The sequence below is a fragment of the Acanthisitta chloris genome, unplaced genomic scaffold (assembly GCF_000695815.1).
Source record: "Acanthisitta chloris isolate BGI_N310 unplaced genomic scaffold, ASM69581v1 scaffold14187, whole genome shotgun sequence".
Taxonomy (NCBI): domain Eukaryota; kingdom Metazoa; phylum Chordata; class Aves; order Passeriformes; family Acanthisittidae; genus Acanthisitta; species Acanthisitta chloris.
Window position 1 is genome coordinate 53576 of NW_008682125.1, and position 21225 is coordinate 74800.

A 21225-nucleotide genomic window follows, 5' to 3' on the forward strand; every position below is an offset into this window, starting at 1 on the left:
CGAATATACACTGACATTGATTCTAAATTTTTAACAGGAAGAGTCTCTTAAAAGAAAAAGCATCATCTCTTTATAAAATTCATTGTAAGGTACCTAATCCTAGAGAAGAATCAACCAGGAGTTTATAAAAGAAATATTTATCTAATATCTCATTGTAAACAGCTGCTATAACTGAGAGGAAAACAAACCAGCCTTTGCTGTCACTAGGAGACTGTCCATGGCACAAACGAGTATGACAGTTTGCAGAGTAAATTCCAGAAGTCTAAATATAATGCTGCTGAAGCCGGGAATGCAACAAGCTATGAGGAAAATAAACTCCTACTGAATTACTGAAGGGTTTTCCTTGGAGGTTCCCTCCTCTATTAAATAAGCAGCTTCATTATTTATTCACTATGGGGCAGCATTTCTTCCTTGCTTCAGCTGTCAGTGCAGTGATGATCTCACTGCAAGGTTAGCATGTACATAAGACAAGAGAGGTAAACTTCAAAGCCCACCTGAATAAGTTTAGGGAGCATTTCTCCTCCATTTTTTGTGTTCTGAACAGCAGTTAAATACTTCTTTTCAAGGAAGAAGGTAACGAGCCACTGAATAAAAGCAACTCGAGCTGCCATGTAAGGGATTTTTGTGCTATAGACACTTTCATTGTTCCGTGTTGCCGTGACATACACTGGTCTTGGCCTCACATCAGGAATATCTGGTGAGAGAAAAAAGGAAAGGTGGAAAGAAAATATAACCTTAGAAAACTGTAACTGCTCTCAGACTCTGGTCAAATGTATTGAACACATCACCAACATTTTCTCCCTATGAATTAACAGATGCAATGCCCAACTGCTTTTATTGTGTTAATGTTTATATTCTAGCATAACTTTATCACTCTTGAAGAACAGCAAGAACATGAAAGCACAGTTCATTCCTGGAGGTTACCACTTGCATCACACAAAACAAAAGTGAAAGGCTGCAAAAAGAAGGGCAAAATCTGAAGCAAATAACTCATACTACAACAATGTAATTTCATCAGTTTCACAGAGTTTCATAATAAAGTGCAGTGAGAAAGAGAAGACACTTCTGGAACACTCAATAATGCAATGAATAAGAGAAAGAACATTTAGTGCATCAGAAAGAGAAGTTAACCCAGGGCAAAGAGCACTGCACATGCTGAAGCAAAAGAAAAAACACATGGGAAGAACTGGAAGGTTGCCAAAGGGAGACAAGTTGGGTCACATTTCATTCACATGCTCAGATTTAAGGAAAAATCACTTGTATATAGCTGAAAAACATGTAAGGCCTGGGCTCCAGCTGTGAACAGTACAGCCAAAGTGGCACTGGAGTGACTTTGGACACTAAAAACTGCAAAGGACAGGAGTTAGAAGTCAAAGGGAGGGGAAGGATGATGAAGAAAGGGCTGCAGTACATCAGGTGAGGATTAACACCACTGCTCTCATTAACTAACACATAATTCAATAGAAAATCAGGAAAAACATGAGTGTTTCTGAAACAACACACTTTTAATCCTATAGCTGCAGAGGTAAGTCTCTATTTCCTTTCAGCTGGCCTTTCTGGGCATTTTTTCTTCACAGAAAGAATTAACTAAGGAAAGGCAAGAAAAATTAAATCAGCTACTCCCTCACATCTGGGGAACTAACTGGTTCTTAAAATACCCATCAGAGACCAGCTTCTGTCTCCATTACACACCACAGAGCTGTGCTCACTCCATATAAATGCTATGCCAGTGGAAGGGTCCTTAGGAAAGGGGAATCAGACCAGACTTTATGCAGCCAGGAGCAGCAGCACTTTCCTGCATTATCGTAGCAAATCAAATGTGTGCTAGAAGAAAACATGAAACCAAGGAGGAAAAGTCCTCATCCAACAGAACTGTAGCAATACACTAGGAGGTAAGAGAGGTGCTGCAGAGAATAGTCACCTGCTTTTTTAATTTAAAGACAAAATCCACAACTTACCAAGCACAGGTTTGTAGAGGTTGGTTAGCTTTGTAAAGGATGGAAACAAGTGAGGAAGATAGTATTTTCTAAACAAGGCAAAGAGAAACTTAAACCCAGTGTCTTGGTTCTCCTTATTCTTCCACTCCAAGCTTGCAGCCTTTGTAGTGGAGTTAAAGAGAAATAAAAAGCTTTAAGTCAATGTGTTATACTGACAACTGTTCTGCATTGAGTACAAAAGCTAAAGCAATTACACTTTAACAAGAGACAGAAAAATTAGCACAGTCCTAATATCCCTTTACAAACTGCAGTAAGAATATCAACTACTACCAGGAGGGCTTTAGCATCCCAAAGACAGTGAGTTCAATAGAAGCTCATTAGAAGTGTTTGTGCTGTTCAGGGAAGGACAGGAACTGTCATGTTATGCTTTTAACAAATTTGCTTCTTACATGTAAATTTCTACAAAGTTACTCAGGGTAACACTTTAATCATAAATATTTTCATGTTCACTATGGCTGCACACACATGCAATATTCCTTTGCACCGTGTTCCCCCCAACAAGGAAGAGGCTGACACCTCAGCTAGGTTTTAAAAGCACACCCCCATTCTTGCATGGGCCACCACCAAAAAGCCACACATGGACTTTCAAGTTGCTCTTTACTAAGTTTCAAACTAAAATTTCTTGGAAAACCGTGCCAAATTTGGACAAAGAGTTACTTTTTTTCATGTTAAAACACCTTCAATTTGAAATGAGCTGCACATGGCCATTAAGGGTTATGTGCATAGATGTAACCAGAAGACAGGAGCATGGGGTGTCCCTCTGCACTCCTCTGGGATATTGACACAATCCAACACCTCCATAAAGTGCCTGTACACCAACCATGCAGCCTGAGGAACAAAAGGGAAGAACCAGAGATCCCTGTGCAATCATAGGGCTTGTTTCTCACTGTGATTATGGAAATAGGGTGGGATAGCTCACATGACTGGAATGCTGGCATAAAGGGCTAGTGTAGGAGACAGACCAGGGAGTTGTGGTGGTGGAGTTGCCCTCTGTATGAGGCAACACTTGGAATGGTCCACTCCAACCCCTTAACATACTATGAATGAGCTCTGTCATGAGGTGGATGATAAGCAAGTCAAAAGCTTATATGTTAGGATATAAGGGTGACATTGGTGTAGATGTTTTCTACAGACCACCTGAGCAGGAGGAAGAAGTGGCTAAGGCCTTCTACAGGCAGCTTGAAGCAGCCTCAAAGTCACAGCACAGGTTCTGCTGAGGGACTTTCACTACCTTGACATATCAGCTGGAGAAGCAACAGGGTAAAGCACAAACATTCCAGGATGTTTCTGGAAAGCACTGATGACAACTTCCTGTCATAGGTAGTGAAGGATCCCACAAGGAATGGTGTGCTGCTCCACCTCATACTAACAACAGTACAAGAGGCAACAGGCAGAAGCTGACGCCCAGGAAGTCCCACCTGAACATGAAGAAATTCTTTAATCTGCAGTGATTGAGCACTGAACAGATTGCCCAGAGAGGCTGTGGAGCCTCCTCACTGAGGTTCCAGAACTGTCTGGACACAATCCTGCACCATGTGCTCTGGGATGGCCTTGCCTGAGCAGGGAGGTTGGACCAGATGTGACCCTCTGTGGTCCCTTCCAATCTGACCCATTCTGTGATTCTGTGTGAAACTTACACTGCACCCTGCTTTTGTAGAGCTTGGAGACAAGACCAGTGAGGTTTCACATTCCATATTTTTTGTGTAAATAAAACTACATTAAATTCTTCTCAGTTGGAGGCATAAACTTTCTTAAAGATGCAGATTTGCTCTACATTCTGTCTCTGGGCAATTATTCGGTATTTGCATCACATTATTTTAACCTCAGATCTTGTCTGCAGCAAGGTTTCTGCCCAGCTGTGCTCCCCAGTAACAAGCAACACAGATAAATGAACGTTGATGAACCACTGTGCAATTGGATTTACAGTGTAGTCAGGTTTATTTAGATCCCAAACATGTAATAAGAGTTAAAAGGAAGAGTGACTTTTTTTAACTGAAGTGTTGTGAGACTCTGATGTGTAAAACAAAGGGTGCTGGCTAGGAAGCTGATCATTTCATGCAGCCACTTTTCAAAATTAAGCATTTATTCCAGATGACAAAACCCCTTCCAAATATCATTTTGGTCTTGCCTTTTGATATTAAAAAGTGTATCTCAAAGTATTTAATTATATTTTATCTTTTTTTTAATACTGAGCTCTTTAATGTTTATTGTCTACACAGTTTCCACTTTATTTCAAATGTTTCTTCATTTGTACTTTTTAAATAGATACATTATCTTAATTTATTTCCTGCATAGATTCATCTGATCTATTTCTAATTAAATATTATGTACATGTTACTTGCATCCTTTTTTAAAAATCTCAGAAGCCATCTCTCCTTTTTATCTCTTCCTCCAGGGGTCTTCTTACATTTCTTCTCATCTAGGTATGTGTCCAAAGAGAACAAATTGCATCTTTACCTCATGTCAATTTTCTAAATGCAACCACAAGCACATAAGATTGTCAGTTATTCTGCAAGTTTAGATAACACTCTTTAATTCTTATCACAAGTGTGACAAACTTATTTTCAGCAAAAATGGCACAAGGAAATACTTTTGGGAGGTATTGCTTTCAAAAACAAGACCAATTGCAGAAGCCAACTTCTTCCTGGGGAGGGGCAAACCCAGCTCCATGTAGATACAGGGTGGGTTTAATTTTCTACCACAAGTACATCGCTCCAAATATGACTAGCTACAAGCACACATCCTCCTCACCTGAATCACCATGTATTTTAACAGAAGCTGAAGGAAATAGCAGGTCTGGTCTTCAGCAATTTTCTCTCCAGAGACAGCTGGCAAAAGTGGGGTTACTTCTTCTGGAAAAACCTTAGCTAAAATTAAAAGGTTCAAACACATAAAGCATGTAAATAGTGAAATAAAAATAGTGAAATAAAAGATATTTTCTATGAAAAGATAAATTGAAAATACCCATCAGTGCACTACTAAGCTGTGCAAAGTAACTGCTGGGCTACCAGTATTTTCCCAGGCCCTGCCACATCCCATAAAGGATGGCACCAGCCTCTGATTCCCTGTGGTTTGGAAGGGCTGACACCAGCAGGCACTGCAGGTCAACCAAGAACCTGGAAACCTATACACCTGCTCATTTTGCAGTCAAATGTTCATACTGCTGCATCTCGATTAAAAACCAACCAACAACAAACCCTGACAGCTCTGAATGACAACATCAGGCGGTTCTGCAGTTGCAACACACAACAGCTCAACAAATTCCATACACCTCGGTTTAAAGCCATGAACAACACCATCCATGTGACACCTTCCCCAGGAGGAACACCAGGATACCCTCAGTGGGAGCTGTGTTCCCTCACTCACCGTCGGGCGCAGTGGGAGGGCTGATGAGGCTCTCCAGTGTGCAGGGCCCCCGCGAGGACATCAGTGGGGGGAAGCCAGGCACAAGGCAGGCAAACATCAGTATCTGCTCCTCTGCACAGTTGGTCTGAAGGGCTTGAAGCCAGAGCAGGAACAGTCGGATTCCTTCACATCTTATCTATAAAGGGATGGATTTGAGGGAAAAGTTTCTAAGTGCAGTAATGCAGTTAAATAGCTCAGAACACATGGGACAAGTACTTCCATCCCAGCTATATGCTAGTAAATCTTTCCATCCTACCAAGGGGATTCACAGTATTAATTTAATCCTAGATTTAATACCGAATACTTAATTCTAGAGAGCTGAAAAAATTAAGTATTAAGCAAAATCTATTAATACCTTTTCCAGGTAACTTTACAAAGGTCATTGGGGCACCAAATGCCTGAAGACAAATATTACAATGATCTAGAATCACAATAACAAAATTTATGATTAAAAGGAGAGTAAGTAAAATTACAGAGCCTAACAATCTAAAAAACTGATACTGGAAAGTTGCAAAGTAATGTACTTGGTAAGAATTAAAGTGAAAAGAAATATGAAAATATCAAAGAAATACCTTGAGAGAATTTCCAGTGTGCAAAAGTTTCTTCAGAATCGACCCTGGATTGGGAAAGTTAAATAGCACAGGTCAGACACAAAGAAGGGCACTTCCCACCACAGCGTTTTCCAAAAACACTCCAGAAAAGGCTACTTTAGTGCTGTTTACACTGCACTGGGTTTTAAGACAATTATGGGAGGAAAAAACCAGAAATGATCCAGTTACAATCACCATCATCAGTGGTGTAAGATTAACTATACTTGATCTTTCCACTGAGGTAACTTGGGGCTTAGTCAGATGGCAATGGCTCAAATTATTCTCATTAATAGGAAGATCTGTAAATTATGTGCATTCCTTAAATGGGCCCGTTCCCTCCAGATATCACCATCTCACTGTATTAAACGGAAATTATTTAGCACATATAGGAAATACATATTAAGCAAAAAGGAAATCAGAAGGTGCAGCTGTAAATACTTGCTCTGACAAATTTTATAGGTCATTTATTGGCCACAGTCAAAAAATTACCCAAATATGACCACTCAAGAGAAGCATAAAGCACATATTAGCTACAAAACAACTAACTGAAACCAACTGGTTCTGGGCTAGTTCAGCTGAACCGGTATGAAGTGGTCAGGCAGATGTCTCCTCTTATTTTTGTTAGCACTGAGTGGAAATGTGACAACAGCCCTTGCCTTGACCTTTAACTTCCACACATTGTTCTTCTACAACAGCAATTCCTTGTTCTGATGACAAACATGGCTGATGAGACAGTGCTGAAAAACAAACCCAACCACAACAAAGAAGTTCTACTTGGAGGAACAGAATAGCATAAAATAGCCTTTAATAAGGAGCAAAACAAGATGCTGTAACCACTTTGGAAGCAGAATTTTCAAGGTAGTGATGAATCAAAGGCATTTAAATCAGAGGAAATTGAGTTAAAGGACTGCATTGGATTTCAAGGTGTTTTGGCTACCAAAATAAGTGTATTTTACCTTCCAGTATTTCTGTGCCCATCTGACTCCAGCTTTATTCAATCTGAATCCAAGCATTCTGTCTGATGGACTCCTGCTATTCCCTCCCCTGTTCCAGAAGCTCCAATACCATTAGAATGTGGGGGAAGAACAGTTAGTCCTGGTCTGACCAAGTCACCCACGGACATCTTATCTGCCATGGCCAAGGCCACATTCTAACAAGATGCTGGGAAAATCCCCCATTCCATAAGAATTGGGAAAAGACAGCTGGGGCTAAGCTTGCAGAAATACTGTATATCCATAATTCCACTCATAAAGGCCAATAACATTGTGGATCACTCATTCAACGAAAAATTGATCCAAAAGAGCTACTAAAACGTTTACATTTTTGTCCTCAATCTCTTTCCTTTGCTAACTGGCTCTAAACCAAAAATCCCTCATTTAATTCCCACAAATACTGTGACAATTGAGTGTTCCACAAATATTAAGGAACTACACTGCACAGTGAATACAGGAATATCAGAGAAGAACTTAAGCTCCTGATCCCTGCAGCAGCCCCATAGTTTGCATCCCATTCAGCCCCAACAGCTGCCTGTTCACAGCCCAAGTTTTACAGGATGAATTTCCAGGAGGCAGAGGCTTGTCTTCCACACAGAATCTACCCTCAGGCAAAAAGCAACATTTAGGAATTTCAACATTCATTTCATGTATGATCCCTGGCAAGGCCCTCATAATGCAGATCTGCAAGAGTAACATACAGACCCCCTCAACCCTACTCACTCGGTCTGTGGTGTCAGTTGTGAATCCAAAGGGAGACCTAACTCGAGAAAGGTGTTTTAGTTTATACCCCCCCCCATCCTGATAGCTTCTGGCACATGAAAGAGGAGAATAGGACCCAAGTAAAGCAAAGAATGTAAAAACTGGAAGAGCATTAATGCAAAATGAAAATGAATCAGGCAATCCAACCATCCCAAGCAAGTGACACAGAGCTGTTAGAGGAGGCAAAGACATTTTCCCATCTGCTTTGGGAATACTGAGCTGCAAGTCTCCTACGTGAGTACTGTGTGTGTAGTCAGCACTGAGGGATCCTGGGGTTAATATGGCTTGTGGAACCAGAGAAGTGACTAGACAAAACATGGATTTTATTTGTACTAAGAAGTTTATAAACTGTTTCTTCTTACCTATACTGCGAAAATGCCATCGATAAAAAATCCTCTCAGGTAGTAGCTGCAATATTTTCTGCAGGAAACAAAACTAAGTAGTCAAATTTTCCATAATAAACTGGCTCATTCAGAAAATACAGAGAAACTACTATACAAGACACAAATGAAATGGCAATACATATATACAGAACACAATAGAAAGCAAATGCCTATCATGGCAAGGACTCCTGTCCATTACTTCACTCTCTGATTACTGAGAAAGATGTTTGGAACAGTCCTGAATAAACACCATGACACTGTCATGAACCACTGTCCCTTTCCCACTGCCTTGCAGACCCCCAGCACTGCAGAACACCACCTGATTGCTGATGAAGAACTTGCAAGTTTCCAAGCAGCTCACTTGGGCTGACACTTACTGCAGTGCCTGTAATGACTCCAGTTGCGTGCTCTGGCTCGCGGTTGAGCCTGGCTGGCTCGGGTCTGTGTTCCCATCAGCTGATGGGCTCTGATCCTCGGGCTGAGGCGCAGGGAACAGCAGGGCAGTGACTGTTCCTGAAAGCTGCTTTACCTGTGCTCCCAGCAGTGCAGTGACACTGAACCAAATTACACAAAGCCAGGCTGATTTAATTCCCAGCACAGGGAGTTAATAAAGCACTCAGGGAATAATCCGTGGCAGCCTGCCTATGCAGCTGTGGGCTGATCCTCCTGGAGGCAGATCAAACGCAGGGAGAGGCTGTGGTCAAACCCATTCCCTGATATTTGGTTACACTACAGGGCACCCACAACGCTACCTAAGCACATGCTTAAGTGCTTTCCTGAATGGAGTCTTAGCATCTTAGCTGGAAAGAACACTTGGGGCTTCCAAATGTTTCCTTTGTCAGTGTAATGGATGTAATGCTATTAAATAAACTGGATAAATCAAAACTATTTGGGGGTCTTACTTGGGTAAATATGACCTTTAAAAAGACTTAACAGGCTTCGAGACACCTTTTTCTTTTTGAAACTACTGGCAGCAAGGACTACGGCTTGGCAGGCAGGTGTGGCAGCAGCACAGGGCAGCTCACTTGTAAGTGAGCTGCCCTGTGCTGTTGGAGTGAGAGTACAGCTAGGGCTTAACACAGCATCCACATCTCACAACTTTTCAGCCATCCATGTATGAAATTAGGAAGATATATTTAAATGGGAAACCAGTTTTCAAAATCTACTTTTGGAAATCAAATTAAACAATATTATAAATGACTGACAGTCAGAGCTCCTAGTAATTATCAAACAAAATCACTGGCACAAACTTCTGCACAACAAAGCACCACTAAGAACCACTTCAGAAATACCACATGCAGGATGCAACATGAATGACAAAGTCACTCAAGCAACTGTGACCCACTGGCTGGTGTTATGCACACAGAAGCTCACAGGAGGGACAAAGCATCACAGCCAAGAAAGCAAGAACTGGCACTGTGGGTAGCCCTTTGGGGTTGGCTGACACACAAATCAGTACTGCCACTAACCACAGTGTGCTCGAGACATGGACTAAGACAGGCTTTTTACTTTGGACACAAGTGCTTCAGAAATTATACATAACACTCAAAATAGTCTTTTTGGAAACGGCACATTCATTTCTCCGTGGCAGAAAATGGAAGCCATAACAAGTTCATAGACTTAGGGAACTAGACCTCAGGTCACAGACATGCTGGTCTTCCTTCACTCCTTCACCATAGCATGTGCTCCCCAGATAGTATTTGGCATTTCTGAAAGTTTTCCATAGTAAAAATATGAACCAGGCATGTCCCTTCTATGTTCCTTGTATTTTCTTTCAACATTACCCCCCAGCTCCCTCCCAGGACCCTGTGCCAGCAGGGACCACAGGAGCAGGTGGCTGGTGCCCAGAGGTCTAGCTCCCCATCTGTGGGCAGGAGCAACACGCTTGGGATGAAGGCTCCGACTGGCTAAAAATGAGGCCATGACTCACATGGGGGCTTTACCTGTTAGTTAAGGACCAGGTTTCTGCCAACCAGATTGCAGGATCCACAGACAAAGAATTATCATTATCCATATAAACATGAGAACACTGGCAGCACAGCACTCCTCAGGACTATTGCTAGCATTAATCATTACTTAACCCACACAGGGCAGGCAGAAGCTTCTAACCTAACTCAGGAGTACTCTAAGTCCCTGCTGGAGTGGTGGCACTCTGCATGGGAGCTGGGTCTGTGCCCAGGTCCACGTCAGACCCATCACACATGGCATGCCCAAGGTGTGCAAGGAAAGGTTCCAGGAAACAAAAACTGGCAACAAAACCCAGGCTGGACTCAAGTGTCACAACATCCTGCAGAGAGGAACCTTCACACATCACACATTTATCATGGGAAACCAGACAAAACCACACATATTTTGTTCCCATAGTTTAAGCCTGTTACACAATTTCAACTAAATTCGAACACAAAGTTCGCTTCCAGAAAGGGAGCCACAACAGGGTGTGAGCTGATAAGGTATAAAAGCGGCATAATAAAGACTCGTTTGAAAAAGAACTTAGTAACAACTTTCACATCCAAGTGTTAGTGAATTTCAGAATTTCTGCTCACAGAAAACCTGGACTAGGAATGCTGTTGCAGAGTACTAGAACAACCAGGAAAAGCAAGTCTGAATTCTGCACTGCACGAAGCAGGGAGGGGAGGGGGAGAAAACAACATGCTTACTGTCCTTTTTCCTTTATAAAACACAGAATCTCTTGTCAGGTGGCTGAATTAAAACAATTCAAGGGTTGAAATCAATAGCAAGAAAACAGGAGCTCCTATCTGAGGAAAGCTTCCACATCCCAAAATCTTTCCATGGAGAGAAAATTGGGATGCTGAAGTGATTTCCCATGGGTTCTCCTTTGTAGCATCTCAAAACCAGGAAAACAATAAATGTATGGATGCATTCTGGAAAAATGCATGATCCTACCCCATAGCAACCAGAGTCATTGTAAAAAAGGCAACCTGGATGGTTGGTGTCACAGCTCCCTGCTGCAGACAGCACAGCTCTGCACCAGAGCAGTGCCAGTGGAAATAACCTAAGCTCAGAGTTCCTATTTAGTCTGAAATGCAAAAATAAGTTACCATGGCTAAAACCTACACCTTTAAATAACAATTTCTGAAGGCTTTGAGTTTACCACCCATTCCAGCCAGCACAGCCTTCAACTGGTGATTCTCCCTGTGAGCATGGTGCAGCAGTGTCACATGAGACTGCACAAGCCATGAACAAGCTCCAGTTGTTCTCCTTTCAACTCCATATTTCCAGCCGCATTTTCTACACCCTCCCCACCCCTGGTGTTCTGAAAAACACATATTGCTGCTCCTATAAAACAAATTATAGCTTCTTCCCCTTCAGCCCAGACTGTTAGCCACACTGCTGTGAATCCAAGCTGGCTATTGACATCTTGTTCCTAGTTGCACAGTACACTAATAAGAAATATTTTAAGAAACCCCACAGTGCGAAATAATATTGCTTTTCCAGAAAACACATAGATCTATTTAATGCTTAGTGCTTTGCTGCATCTATATGGTAATCCATTATAGCACACTTGAAATAGAAATTAGGTATTACTACTGATCAACACATCAGGGTATCTGTCAGTTCTTTTAACTGATTATCCATAGTTCTTTTTCATTTGGACTTCCTGCATGACTAGGAATAATGTTAAGTTTAAATCTTAGTTTACACAGGATGCTGCTTTTTCAAAGCTAGATCTCTCTCTTTCATCAAAGTAAAATAAAAACCACCCGGGTTTGTATTTCAGCAGACTCATTCTGACTGAACCAACACTGATACTGCTTTTAAAAAGCCTTTTATTTTTGTGCTCATTGTTGAATCATCCCATGATTGGCAGCTTTGTGCCTATCCCTGCATGCTGGGTGCCTTGCTGCAGGTTACAAGGAAAGCTGATGCTGGGACCAAGATCCTCACAGCCAGGATGTTTTCCAGCTCCACTGATACAGAGGGAGACAACAGGCATTGTTGCCAGAGCTGCAAGAAGCTGCTCTGGAATGTGCCATCCCAGGTCTCTTATTAAACCACTAGCCACACAAAGGTTGCCCTTGCTGACTGAACACACTCCTGGAGGCAGTGTCAATGTCAAGCTTGGAGTAACATTCCTTCCAGGAGAATAGATTTGGAGAAAAAAAACCAAAACAAGCTCTTTTGCTACATCCTGTACCTGATAAGGAATTTCTGTGAGTCAGTGGCAGGCAGATTTACTTTTAGCTAAGTCAATGCAAAAGAGCTCTCCTAGGTCTCTGTATTCAAGCACTGATGGTGCTATTGCCACAAGAGTTTCAGTGTTCAACTACTAAAACCTACAGTAACTTGGACATTTCCCAGCTCCTCTTCAAATCAGGTGAAGCCAAGAGCCTGATGGAGTCAGCACGGCTGCAGCAGTGCAGTCTGAGTAAAGGGATACTCCATTTATTGTGTTAATAAATTATTTACAGTTATTCCTTGAGGGAAAATGTCTGCCCAAAGCACACAGAGCACTTATAACTGTCCCAGGCATAACAAGAAACAGTCAAACACATGAAACACAGAATTTACAACTGAATGCTGTGAGAACAACAGCAATGTTATTATAAGAGCAGTAACAGATGAAGCAATCTATTATGGCAGAATGAACCGTAAATGGTCCAAAAAGAAATTTCCTATGTGTAGAAAAGAAGAGCTATAGGTAATGTTATTGTTATAGGCAAAAAGCCTCTTTTTTACTCTAGTGAGCTTGAGAGTCAGCCAGTCAAGTCTGTGTGACAGCAACTGGGAAATCCAGCAGGCAGAGGAACCCACTGCAAGGCCGTAAAGGAATCTACAGCCTCAATTTAAAGCTGTGACTCTTAATGGTAACTTGATTTCAAGTGTAGGATAATTTGAAGGTGGGGAAATTAAGTTACTGAGCTGTGCAGACATTGGAAAATGCAAATGGTAACAATGAAAGTTAAATAAAGGAGGAAAGTCAAATAAAAGGGGCAACCTCAAGAAAGGAGAAACCAGGACCCATGGCAATAAGAACTCAACAGTAACTTGATTATTTCCTGTAAAGAGTTTTACAAGTAATTTTCACATTGGAAGAAACTGATCAATGTATTGTATTGAAAGCAGCAGTTTGCTCTTGCTTCATTAGAGATGAAAAAATGCAATGTCAGAGGAATCAGTGCCTGACGGTGCAATAAAAAAAATACTTCATTATAAAAAAAAGGTAAAAAATCCAAGGTTTCACAATGAAATGATGGCACAATACTGTTATGAGACCCAGAAAATGGATATAAATGTAATGCACCCTTGGTGAGGTCTGTGACATACAGAGCTCAACTGGCAGCTCTAACTCCCCTCAAATCACTGAGAACAAGGACATTAGAAACAACTGTAACATGTACTGCTAGTACATTGCAAATCTGGAGAGAGCTAAGCCTTAGCAGACAAAAAGTAAACTTGTTTTTCACCTAGTTTTGACCTTTTAGCTGAAACAGGGAAAAATAACACAGTACAACTGTCGTATCACTTTGGGAATATCTATTTTGGAAAAGACAAGGCCAAAGCACATTAGAGAATATAAAATTAGATCTAAAAATGTGGCAATATTAATTGCAAAAAAGCACTTTACAAAATGAACAGTTAACCCTCCACATTCCTTCCTTCTAATTAACATTTCTTCTTTGAATAACACATTGTTTGGTGGTGTTGCTGAGTGGCCAAGCTATGCAGCTGATGTGGAAAATCAAAACTTCCAGAATTACAATCAAGTCAGTTTCCAGAGGATTTGTGGAATTTGTTGCCCAATACACACACTAGGTGTCACCCCACAACAGCAGCAGGATCCCACCACGAAAGGCAAAGTCAGTTCCCTTCATAAATACTTTTATTGATTTTTAAGCTGTTAACCCCCAGCACCCGGATTCAGGATTTGTTAATCCTAAGTAATTACCTATTTAGCTAATTAAAAGAAAAGGCAGCAACCCCCTGGCTCATGCTGACATGAGATTAAATACGGAAAGCTTAACAATCAATTAGTTTTGTTTCCTATGGCTTACAGGATGAATGTTTCATTACTTGGCATTTCCCTTTTCCCTGTGTGGAAGCTGATGGGTACCCTGGTCTGCACTACAAAGCCTCCACTGGGCTGTTCTCCTATCGTGCATTAACTCGTCCAGCATCAGTTACACATGGACTGCAAACTCTCTTCAGGAGATAACCACCTTGAAGTGGATCACCCCAAATTTCACACAAATTAAACGATTTCCTCTTCCCCAGAGCTGTCCTTTACCAGGCTGTAACACCACTCTCCTCCCATCAGAACCCTGCAGCAGCCCCTGGTTCAAACCCCACTATGGATTTTTCACTTTCAGACAGCATGTTCTCCTGATGTTTTTCAGGAGCATTAAGGGGTAGTTACCAGTCACACATTTCCAAGACCCAGGAACGCACAGCTATTCCCTCTAACCGGGTGAACACACATTAGCTATTTCCCATTCAGTGGCACAGCCGCAGAAATTTAATTACTTATTCAAGGCCCCAGAGTGAGAGTATTAATGAGCTGCCATTAAATTGCACAGCCCTGTTCAGTAAACACAGTGATACCTTCTCTGTTGGGGTGGGGAGCAAGCAGGAGGAAGAGTTTGTCCTGCCCCAAACAGAGTCCTGACAAATCTACGAACTCATGTTCTCTGACACTGCCTCAGGCAAAACCCTAAAGCAAACTCTTGCACTAATGTCATAAGGAGCAGAAAGCACAGTTCAGATTTCAGTGTGAAAATGCAGACGTGTAGGTACAGGGGAGAAGGGAGGAAGAAGAGGAAAATGGAGATAAATGGCTACCTTCAAAGTGAGACCACAAACCCTCAGGATTTCATGCCATCATCTTCATGGCCATTTCTCCCATTATAGGCATGTTAGGCTACACAGCATCATTCTTCTTGTCAATATAAATACCATTCCAGCTACAAACTACTCATTAATGCAAAACCATGAAGCCATAGACTTCTGCGGGTTTGGGTTGGGGTTTTTCAGAGGGAGTGATAAGAGCTGAGAACAATTAGTCTTTAAGTTGAATTTTTAGTACCCCATTGAAATTTTGAGGTTTTTTCCTACCACCCCTACCAAAAAATAACCCAGAATATAAACAAAGATGACATTGCTGTGATGCAGTACTCAAGTAAAAAGTTAGTAGTTGGATTAACAAAGAGAGAGAGAGATCAAGAAAAGGGAAATAGAGAGCAATCAATAGAAAACACGTGTGTTTAACCTTAAGAAAGAAACCTAGCCAATTATTTAACTGAATTCATTGTTGAAAAAACCCTCTCAAAAATAATTAAAAGGGCCACTGCTTTCTGACTAGAGAGACAGGCAGAGCTCATGCTAAGATTTTCAGTGTGTGTTACAAGAACTTTTTATATGTTAGGCTCTCACTGGTCCAGTGGTATTTTCTCACAACCAAATATATTTAAGTAGTAGTTCTAATTAAGGAGGTATCTTGAAAAATTATCTAACCCAGACTATTCTTTAAATTAAAGCCATCCTACTTTGATTATGCAGAAGTTGACTAGGTAACATTTCCTCCCCAGACACTGCCCATGCTCTGACAGCCAGTGCTGGGAAGGAGGGAAGGATATGCTTCTGGGAGTGAAAGATGCTCCACTGAATTAAAATTTTAAAAAGTTTAACAAATTAGCACTTCACACACTCAGATCAAACTGATGTGCAGTAGCTGACAACACCTATCCTTTTATTCCCCTTATGCTTAAAGGCCCAACACTGCAATGATAACAGGTGTCTCCATCTGAAAGGGGCAGAGCCCAAACTCCTGCTGTGAGACATTCAAAACAAACCTAATGCTGAACTTCCTACTGACAGAAAGTAGGGAAAATGTGCTGTTGTTTTGAAGTGGCCATCCATTACACACTAAAACAACACCTTGCTTAATTAAAATTAAAAAGAAACAAAAGAAAACATACCCCTCCAAAAGCTTTAGTCTAACAGAAGCTATGCAAACACGTGCTCTCAAATTCTCCCCAAAACCACAGCACTGGTCCCTGGTCCCTCAGGACAGATGTGTTCCTGTGTGATTTCCAAGGAGTTCTGATAAAATCTCTTAACGTTGCACATTCATTAACCCAATCCTCTCACTGCATAATAAAATTGTTACATCTTAAAGCTTAATGCCTACCTCAGTTCCGTCCTGCCTTTCACCTCGTGCCACTGTGACTGACATCTGGTTTCATCCCTCACAGTAAATCTCTAAGCAAGCACAGAATGGCAACAAGATTTAAGACAGAAATTAATTATGGTATGGAAAACTTACTTCAAAAAGAAAGAGGATGGAGTCCAGCTCCTCCCTTTGTGATTTATTCCCTGCAAGACACAAAACAATATTGTTTGCCATAACTGTACAGGACAAGACAAACAGCACAATTAGGTTGTTGTTATCCAACTGAAGTCAAAAATGTTGCACTCAGTTTATTTTTCACTAACAACCAAGGAGCACAAACTCCAGTGCCTCTCTCTGCTCTGACCATGCCTCAGCTGAACAGACTGAGCTGTAGGACTGAGGCCTTTGACACACCAGAGCAAGGTCAGAGGGTATGTGTAAATGCACAAGAACTCATTTTTGAGCACTTAGTTATAAAAACGCATTCAGAAATCTTTGCTGCTGCTGCTGACATTTCAGAGAGCAATTTTCCATGTTCATCTCCTCTGCTACCATAAAATTAAAATAATTAATAATACCAGCACTGTACTGCATGAAGCTATTAATGCAAATACAGGTAATTGAGAACTACACAATCATTAGAAAAGCTCTAAGGGAATGCTCTGGAGAACAGTTAGGGAACACTGACCAACAGCTGCTGACAAAGCTCTAAAACTTACCTTTTTGTTTCAAGCTATTTTCCAGTGTTATGAAGTTTTCATAGAATATAAAATAAATTTGAGAATAATTGTTGTCAAAAAATTGCTTCAGGTCACTTCCATCCACAATATCTGAAAAGAGGAGCAAACAGAGTTATCACACAACAGCAGCATGCCCAAAATTCTTGTCTTCCTCCAAATTTAGCATTTGAGAATGAAATAAATGCAACACCAAGCTAGTTCAGTGACTTCTCTGAATATTCTATACTAAAATTATGATTGCACCATTGCAAGTAAACCAGGGAAATGTCTGTTTTCATTGAATTTATGAAAGTTTGCAGTGGAGCTTAGGCTCATTTGCTTTATATTAAAAAATAATTAAAAAAAAAAAAAAAAAAGGAAAAAGACATGGGGTGAGTCTTAGCTATGTGGCTTCTGCACCATCCAAACAGGTACTACTGGAGAAGACAAACATCAGCAAAGACTTCTGGATGCAAATCCAGTTCTCAAATTTATGTGGCAAGCAAATCAAATCACAAACCAGAACATTCCCAAGTCATTTTTTACAATAATGGCAACCCAAGCATGCATCACTTTCCTAAGCCTTAGCTTAGGTCTAAAATGTGGAATAAGTTTATTTTTTGTGAAGGAAAAAAAGTCTTATGTTTTCTAAACCTGTCACTTGCCAAACACACTTTAACCTCATCTGTTTGCTCTTTACTGCAACTGATCTGGTCAAGAGTAGTTAGGTGACCTCACGCCCAATTAAGAGGATGAAGGACAAGAATTATTAACATCACATCATCTCACTGAAGCTTCACCTCATAAGAAACACAATCATTAACCAAAACAAAGCTGATTGCACCAGCAAGTCCCAGTAATATCTCACAACTGCAGAAGAATTACTTTAGCCATGGACAATTTTACTTCTCTTTAAATTAATACTTTCCTACCAGTAAGGCTTTGCTTGGCTGCTTGTACTTTGGAAATAATTAGTGCAGGGAAACTCTTTAACATGATATTTGTTTCCTACAAACCACTGGTCTTGAATTTGCAAGCTAAGTGCAATTATTCCTCTCCATGAATGCGTCCTGTTAAACACAACTGTGGGGTAAAAACAAGGCTTTCATTTACAGGGATTTCATATGAAGGAATGAGGTCATTAAAATCCAAACCAAAAGGAAACTTTCCCTGTGAATTGTGAAAGAAGGAGAAAGGAACTGCCTTATAAAAAACGTAAATTCTCCTTTTCTCAACATGTGGCATCTCAGTGGTGACTCATGGGTGATTCTGGTGTGAGCTGCATCCCTACAACCACAGTTTTTCCTTACAGATATGTTCAACTTGCAGCAGGATATGGTTCATTCCTCGTTTTTTGAATGGAGAACATCAGGGAAAGTTTCCTGCACCATTTATCATTTAAGATAGTAAGATAAAATCCTGACTTTGAGGAAATCACATTGACTAAATAAGTATTTATAAGCACTCAAGGAAATGAGGCAGCAAGGCTAGAGCTGAACTGCAGGTATTCGGGGTTATTTTTATATTTACTCACAAACAGCACTCAGGTTACTACAGCTCCAAGCTCAGGCTCCAAGCACTCACACCTCAGGCAAGATGGGGAGCATGATCATTCATCAGAATCACAGTGCTTTTCCAAACCCATGTAATCCACTCCATTCCCAAGCAAGGAGGGTGATCCATGGACTCATGCTTCTGGTCAATACTTGGCAGCAGCTTTGGCAGCGACAAAGAGGATATGGAGAGACATTCTTGAGGGACACGTGGTGTTTCTTCTATATAAATACAGCATGGTTGGCTCATTGGCTAACTGCCAGTCACCCGTACTGCCTTACTACTTAAATTTAAAATTTAGGGAAACAAACTACCTGGGTACCACTTAATAAGAACCTGACACCACATAAGAACCTGAGTTTATTGCCAAGATCTCATTGCTCTTCCTCATATAAAAATAACCCAGAGGGGACAATAAGCCTGTCCTTGGCACACCAGTTTGCCTTTTATTTTCCTCTTAACTACCAAATGTTGCACAGTTAACCAGGCAAAAATCCTCCCTTGATTCCATGAACACCCCAAGTCGCTTGACTTTACCTTACTCCTACAAAGCTCTCTCAATCCCGAAGGGGTTTCTTTATCTCAAGTACTTGAGAAATGAAAGGAGATGAAGAGAACTTCACAGCCATACCCTAGTTAATGATAAACTTCTATTACTAGCCTCACCCCAGAAACTATCTACAATTTTTACTTATCTTCAAGAAAAGCATGTCAGCATGGCAACACAAAAACACCCCTCCAACCTGAACAGTTTCCAAAATAATGGTAACCCCTCCAATTTCACATGAGCTCTATGGAACAACACCAGTTCCATGTTCAGTCAGAAGTCTAGACACATTTCCTTCTGACTGTCCCTAAATGAACATTCCCCCTAAGCTGGGATCACTCCAGCTGTACAGTACTGGGAAACCAACCAGTGCCAGAACTGAAACACCTCTGCTCCCCTTCATTATCCCATTTTTGATGGATGGAGTTCAATGAAAAACACGTTTTTTCCTAACTGATATTTTTTAAAGACAAGGATTAAGGACAGCCCTTAGAAACCCGATAAATTTCATATTTAAGCTTAACTGAGGTCTCTGTGTAGCCATATCAGTTCCCTCAGGTATTTGTCCAACTGCTCAACAGAGAAAAGGATGAAAGTACTGGGCATAGCAGCAAGCATCCCACATCTGGCAGCAGCAGTACTCCTGATACCCAAATATTTCAATTGTGCATGAGGAGTAAATACTATTGAAAGAGATGTTTCAATAAAAAAAGACTATTTTTACCCAAGAACAGACACAGAAAAAGTCTTTAAGAGCAGCAATATATTTTTATGCTACAAAGTCCCACAGAAACTACTCTGGGAATCTGTAGAGGTTTCATTTATGGTCAGTCAGTGGGGAAGAGCCAAGCTTGTACATCTGCACTGGTGCTCATCAGACCACTATTTTTTAAGTCTAACCTAAAAAAATACCACACTACTGACACTTCTACAAACTGTATTTGGGAAACAAAGTTCCTACTGACCTTGGAAGTCCTGAATGTAAATATGTCTTTATAGCAACAAAAAAAAACCCACAATGGAAGTGTTCTAGAAATAGAAATTTACCGAACAAAAGGAACACCCATATTAAAGTACTGTTGTTACTGTGGGTAGTGTTTTGTCCTGCCATGCACACAGAGTACCCCACAGATCCTAAAGAGCATTCAAGGCTTGGGAGAAATTACAAGCAACACAAACTGAATCTTTTCTTTCAGTCTGGGCACTGGACAAACTTAGATAGATGGCACTAAGGGACCCAAAGCAATCCAAAGCTCACATGAGCCCTTATTTATGGAAATACACATTCCTTTGCCTCATCTCTGCCCTATTATTGTCTTCTCTCTGATCTTTATCCTCCTACATTAGTGGGATCACAGAAGAGTAGCTGTCATTTTGTTTACAATTTAATTCCCATGATTTAAAACTAACAAAGGAAGAGGAGTTGGCATCTCCTAAGGAAACACAAGAGCAGGAGCAGCTATTTGGACAGTATGTGCCAGCATGGCCAGAGCGAAGCAGTTATGGACAGGGAGTGAAATGCTCACGGTGAGAGGAATGGACACACATTCCTACCCCTGGCCAGGACAAGTAGAGATGCTTCTCAGGAGAAGGAAAAAAAAATCCAACTATTTTTGAGCCTTTATACCAAGGGCTTTGTTTTCCTTAAATACTGGAAAGGTTCCTCCCCTGTGCTGCTTCATCTTCTGTGCTGAACAGTATCATAAAACATACACATGCAATGATATCTACCAAGGTATCTTCAAAAAGCCATTCCCATACTATCTAAACTGTTTACATTGATGTTCCCAAAAGCAGAGATCTCAGGAACAGAACCACAGCCCGAGCAGGCAGCCAGCTGTCAGCACAGCCCTCAGCCCCAGCCCCTCACGTGCCAGCCAGCCCTCTGGCACTGAAAACAATCTTCCATCAGACTAATCAAAAAAATCAGGTCACTACCTCCAAACCCAAGAGCCCCTTGGAAGGAAAGATGTCACTTCCTGAGAAATGACGCATGTGTTTTCCCCCCCTGCCAACTGGGTAATAAGTATCTTAACAAAAAAACACCAGCCAGCACTGCCTCCTGTACCATCTGCTTTGGGACATAAATTCATTCTGGCATCATAATAGGTGTGGTTTTCCATTTGTTTCCCATCCTGTCCATTCCCC

At 41.1% G+C, this 21225-nt stretch overlaps 1 protein-coding gene across 1 annotated transcript in view; it reads right to left on the reverse strand.

Moving 5' to 3' along the window:
* Positions 1 to 17087, reverse strand: part of RALGAPA2 (Ral GTPase activating protein, alpha subunit 2 (catalytic)) — a gene marked incomplete at both ends in the record, with an annotated part of 62824 nt that extends 45737 nt beyond the window's left edge. Inside the window, 8 exons of the mRNA XM_009078396.1 lie at positions 495 to 694; positions 1959 to 2097; positions 4749 to 4864; positions 5364 to 5538; positions 5975 to 6018; positions 8109 to 8166; positions 16411 to 16460; positions 16977 to 17087. Of these exons, the coding sequence (XP_009076644.1) occupies positions 495 to 694; positions 1959 to 2097; positions 4749 to 4864; positions 5364 to 5538; positions 5975 to 6018; positions 8109 to 8166; positions 16411 to 16460; positions 16977 to 17087 (893 nt within the window). The remainder of the gene's footprint in view (positions 1 to 494; positions 695 to 1958; positions 2098 to 4748; positions 4865 to 5363; positions 5539 to 5974; positions 6019 to 8108; positions 8167 to 16410; positions 16461 to 16976) is intronic.
* Between the last annotated feature and the right edge of the window lie 4138 nt (positions 17088 to 21225).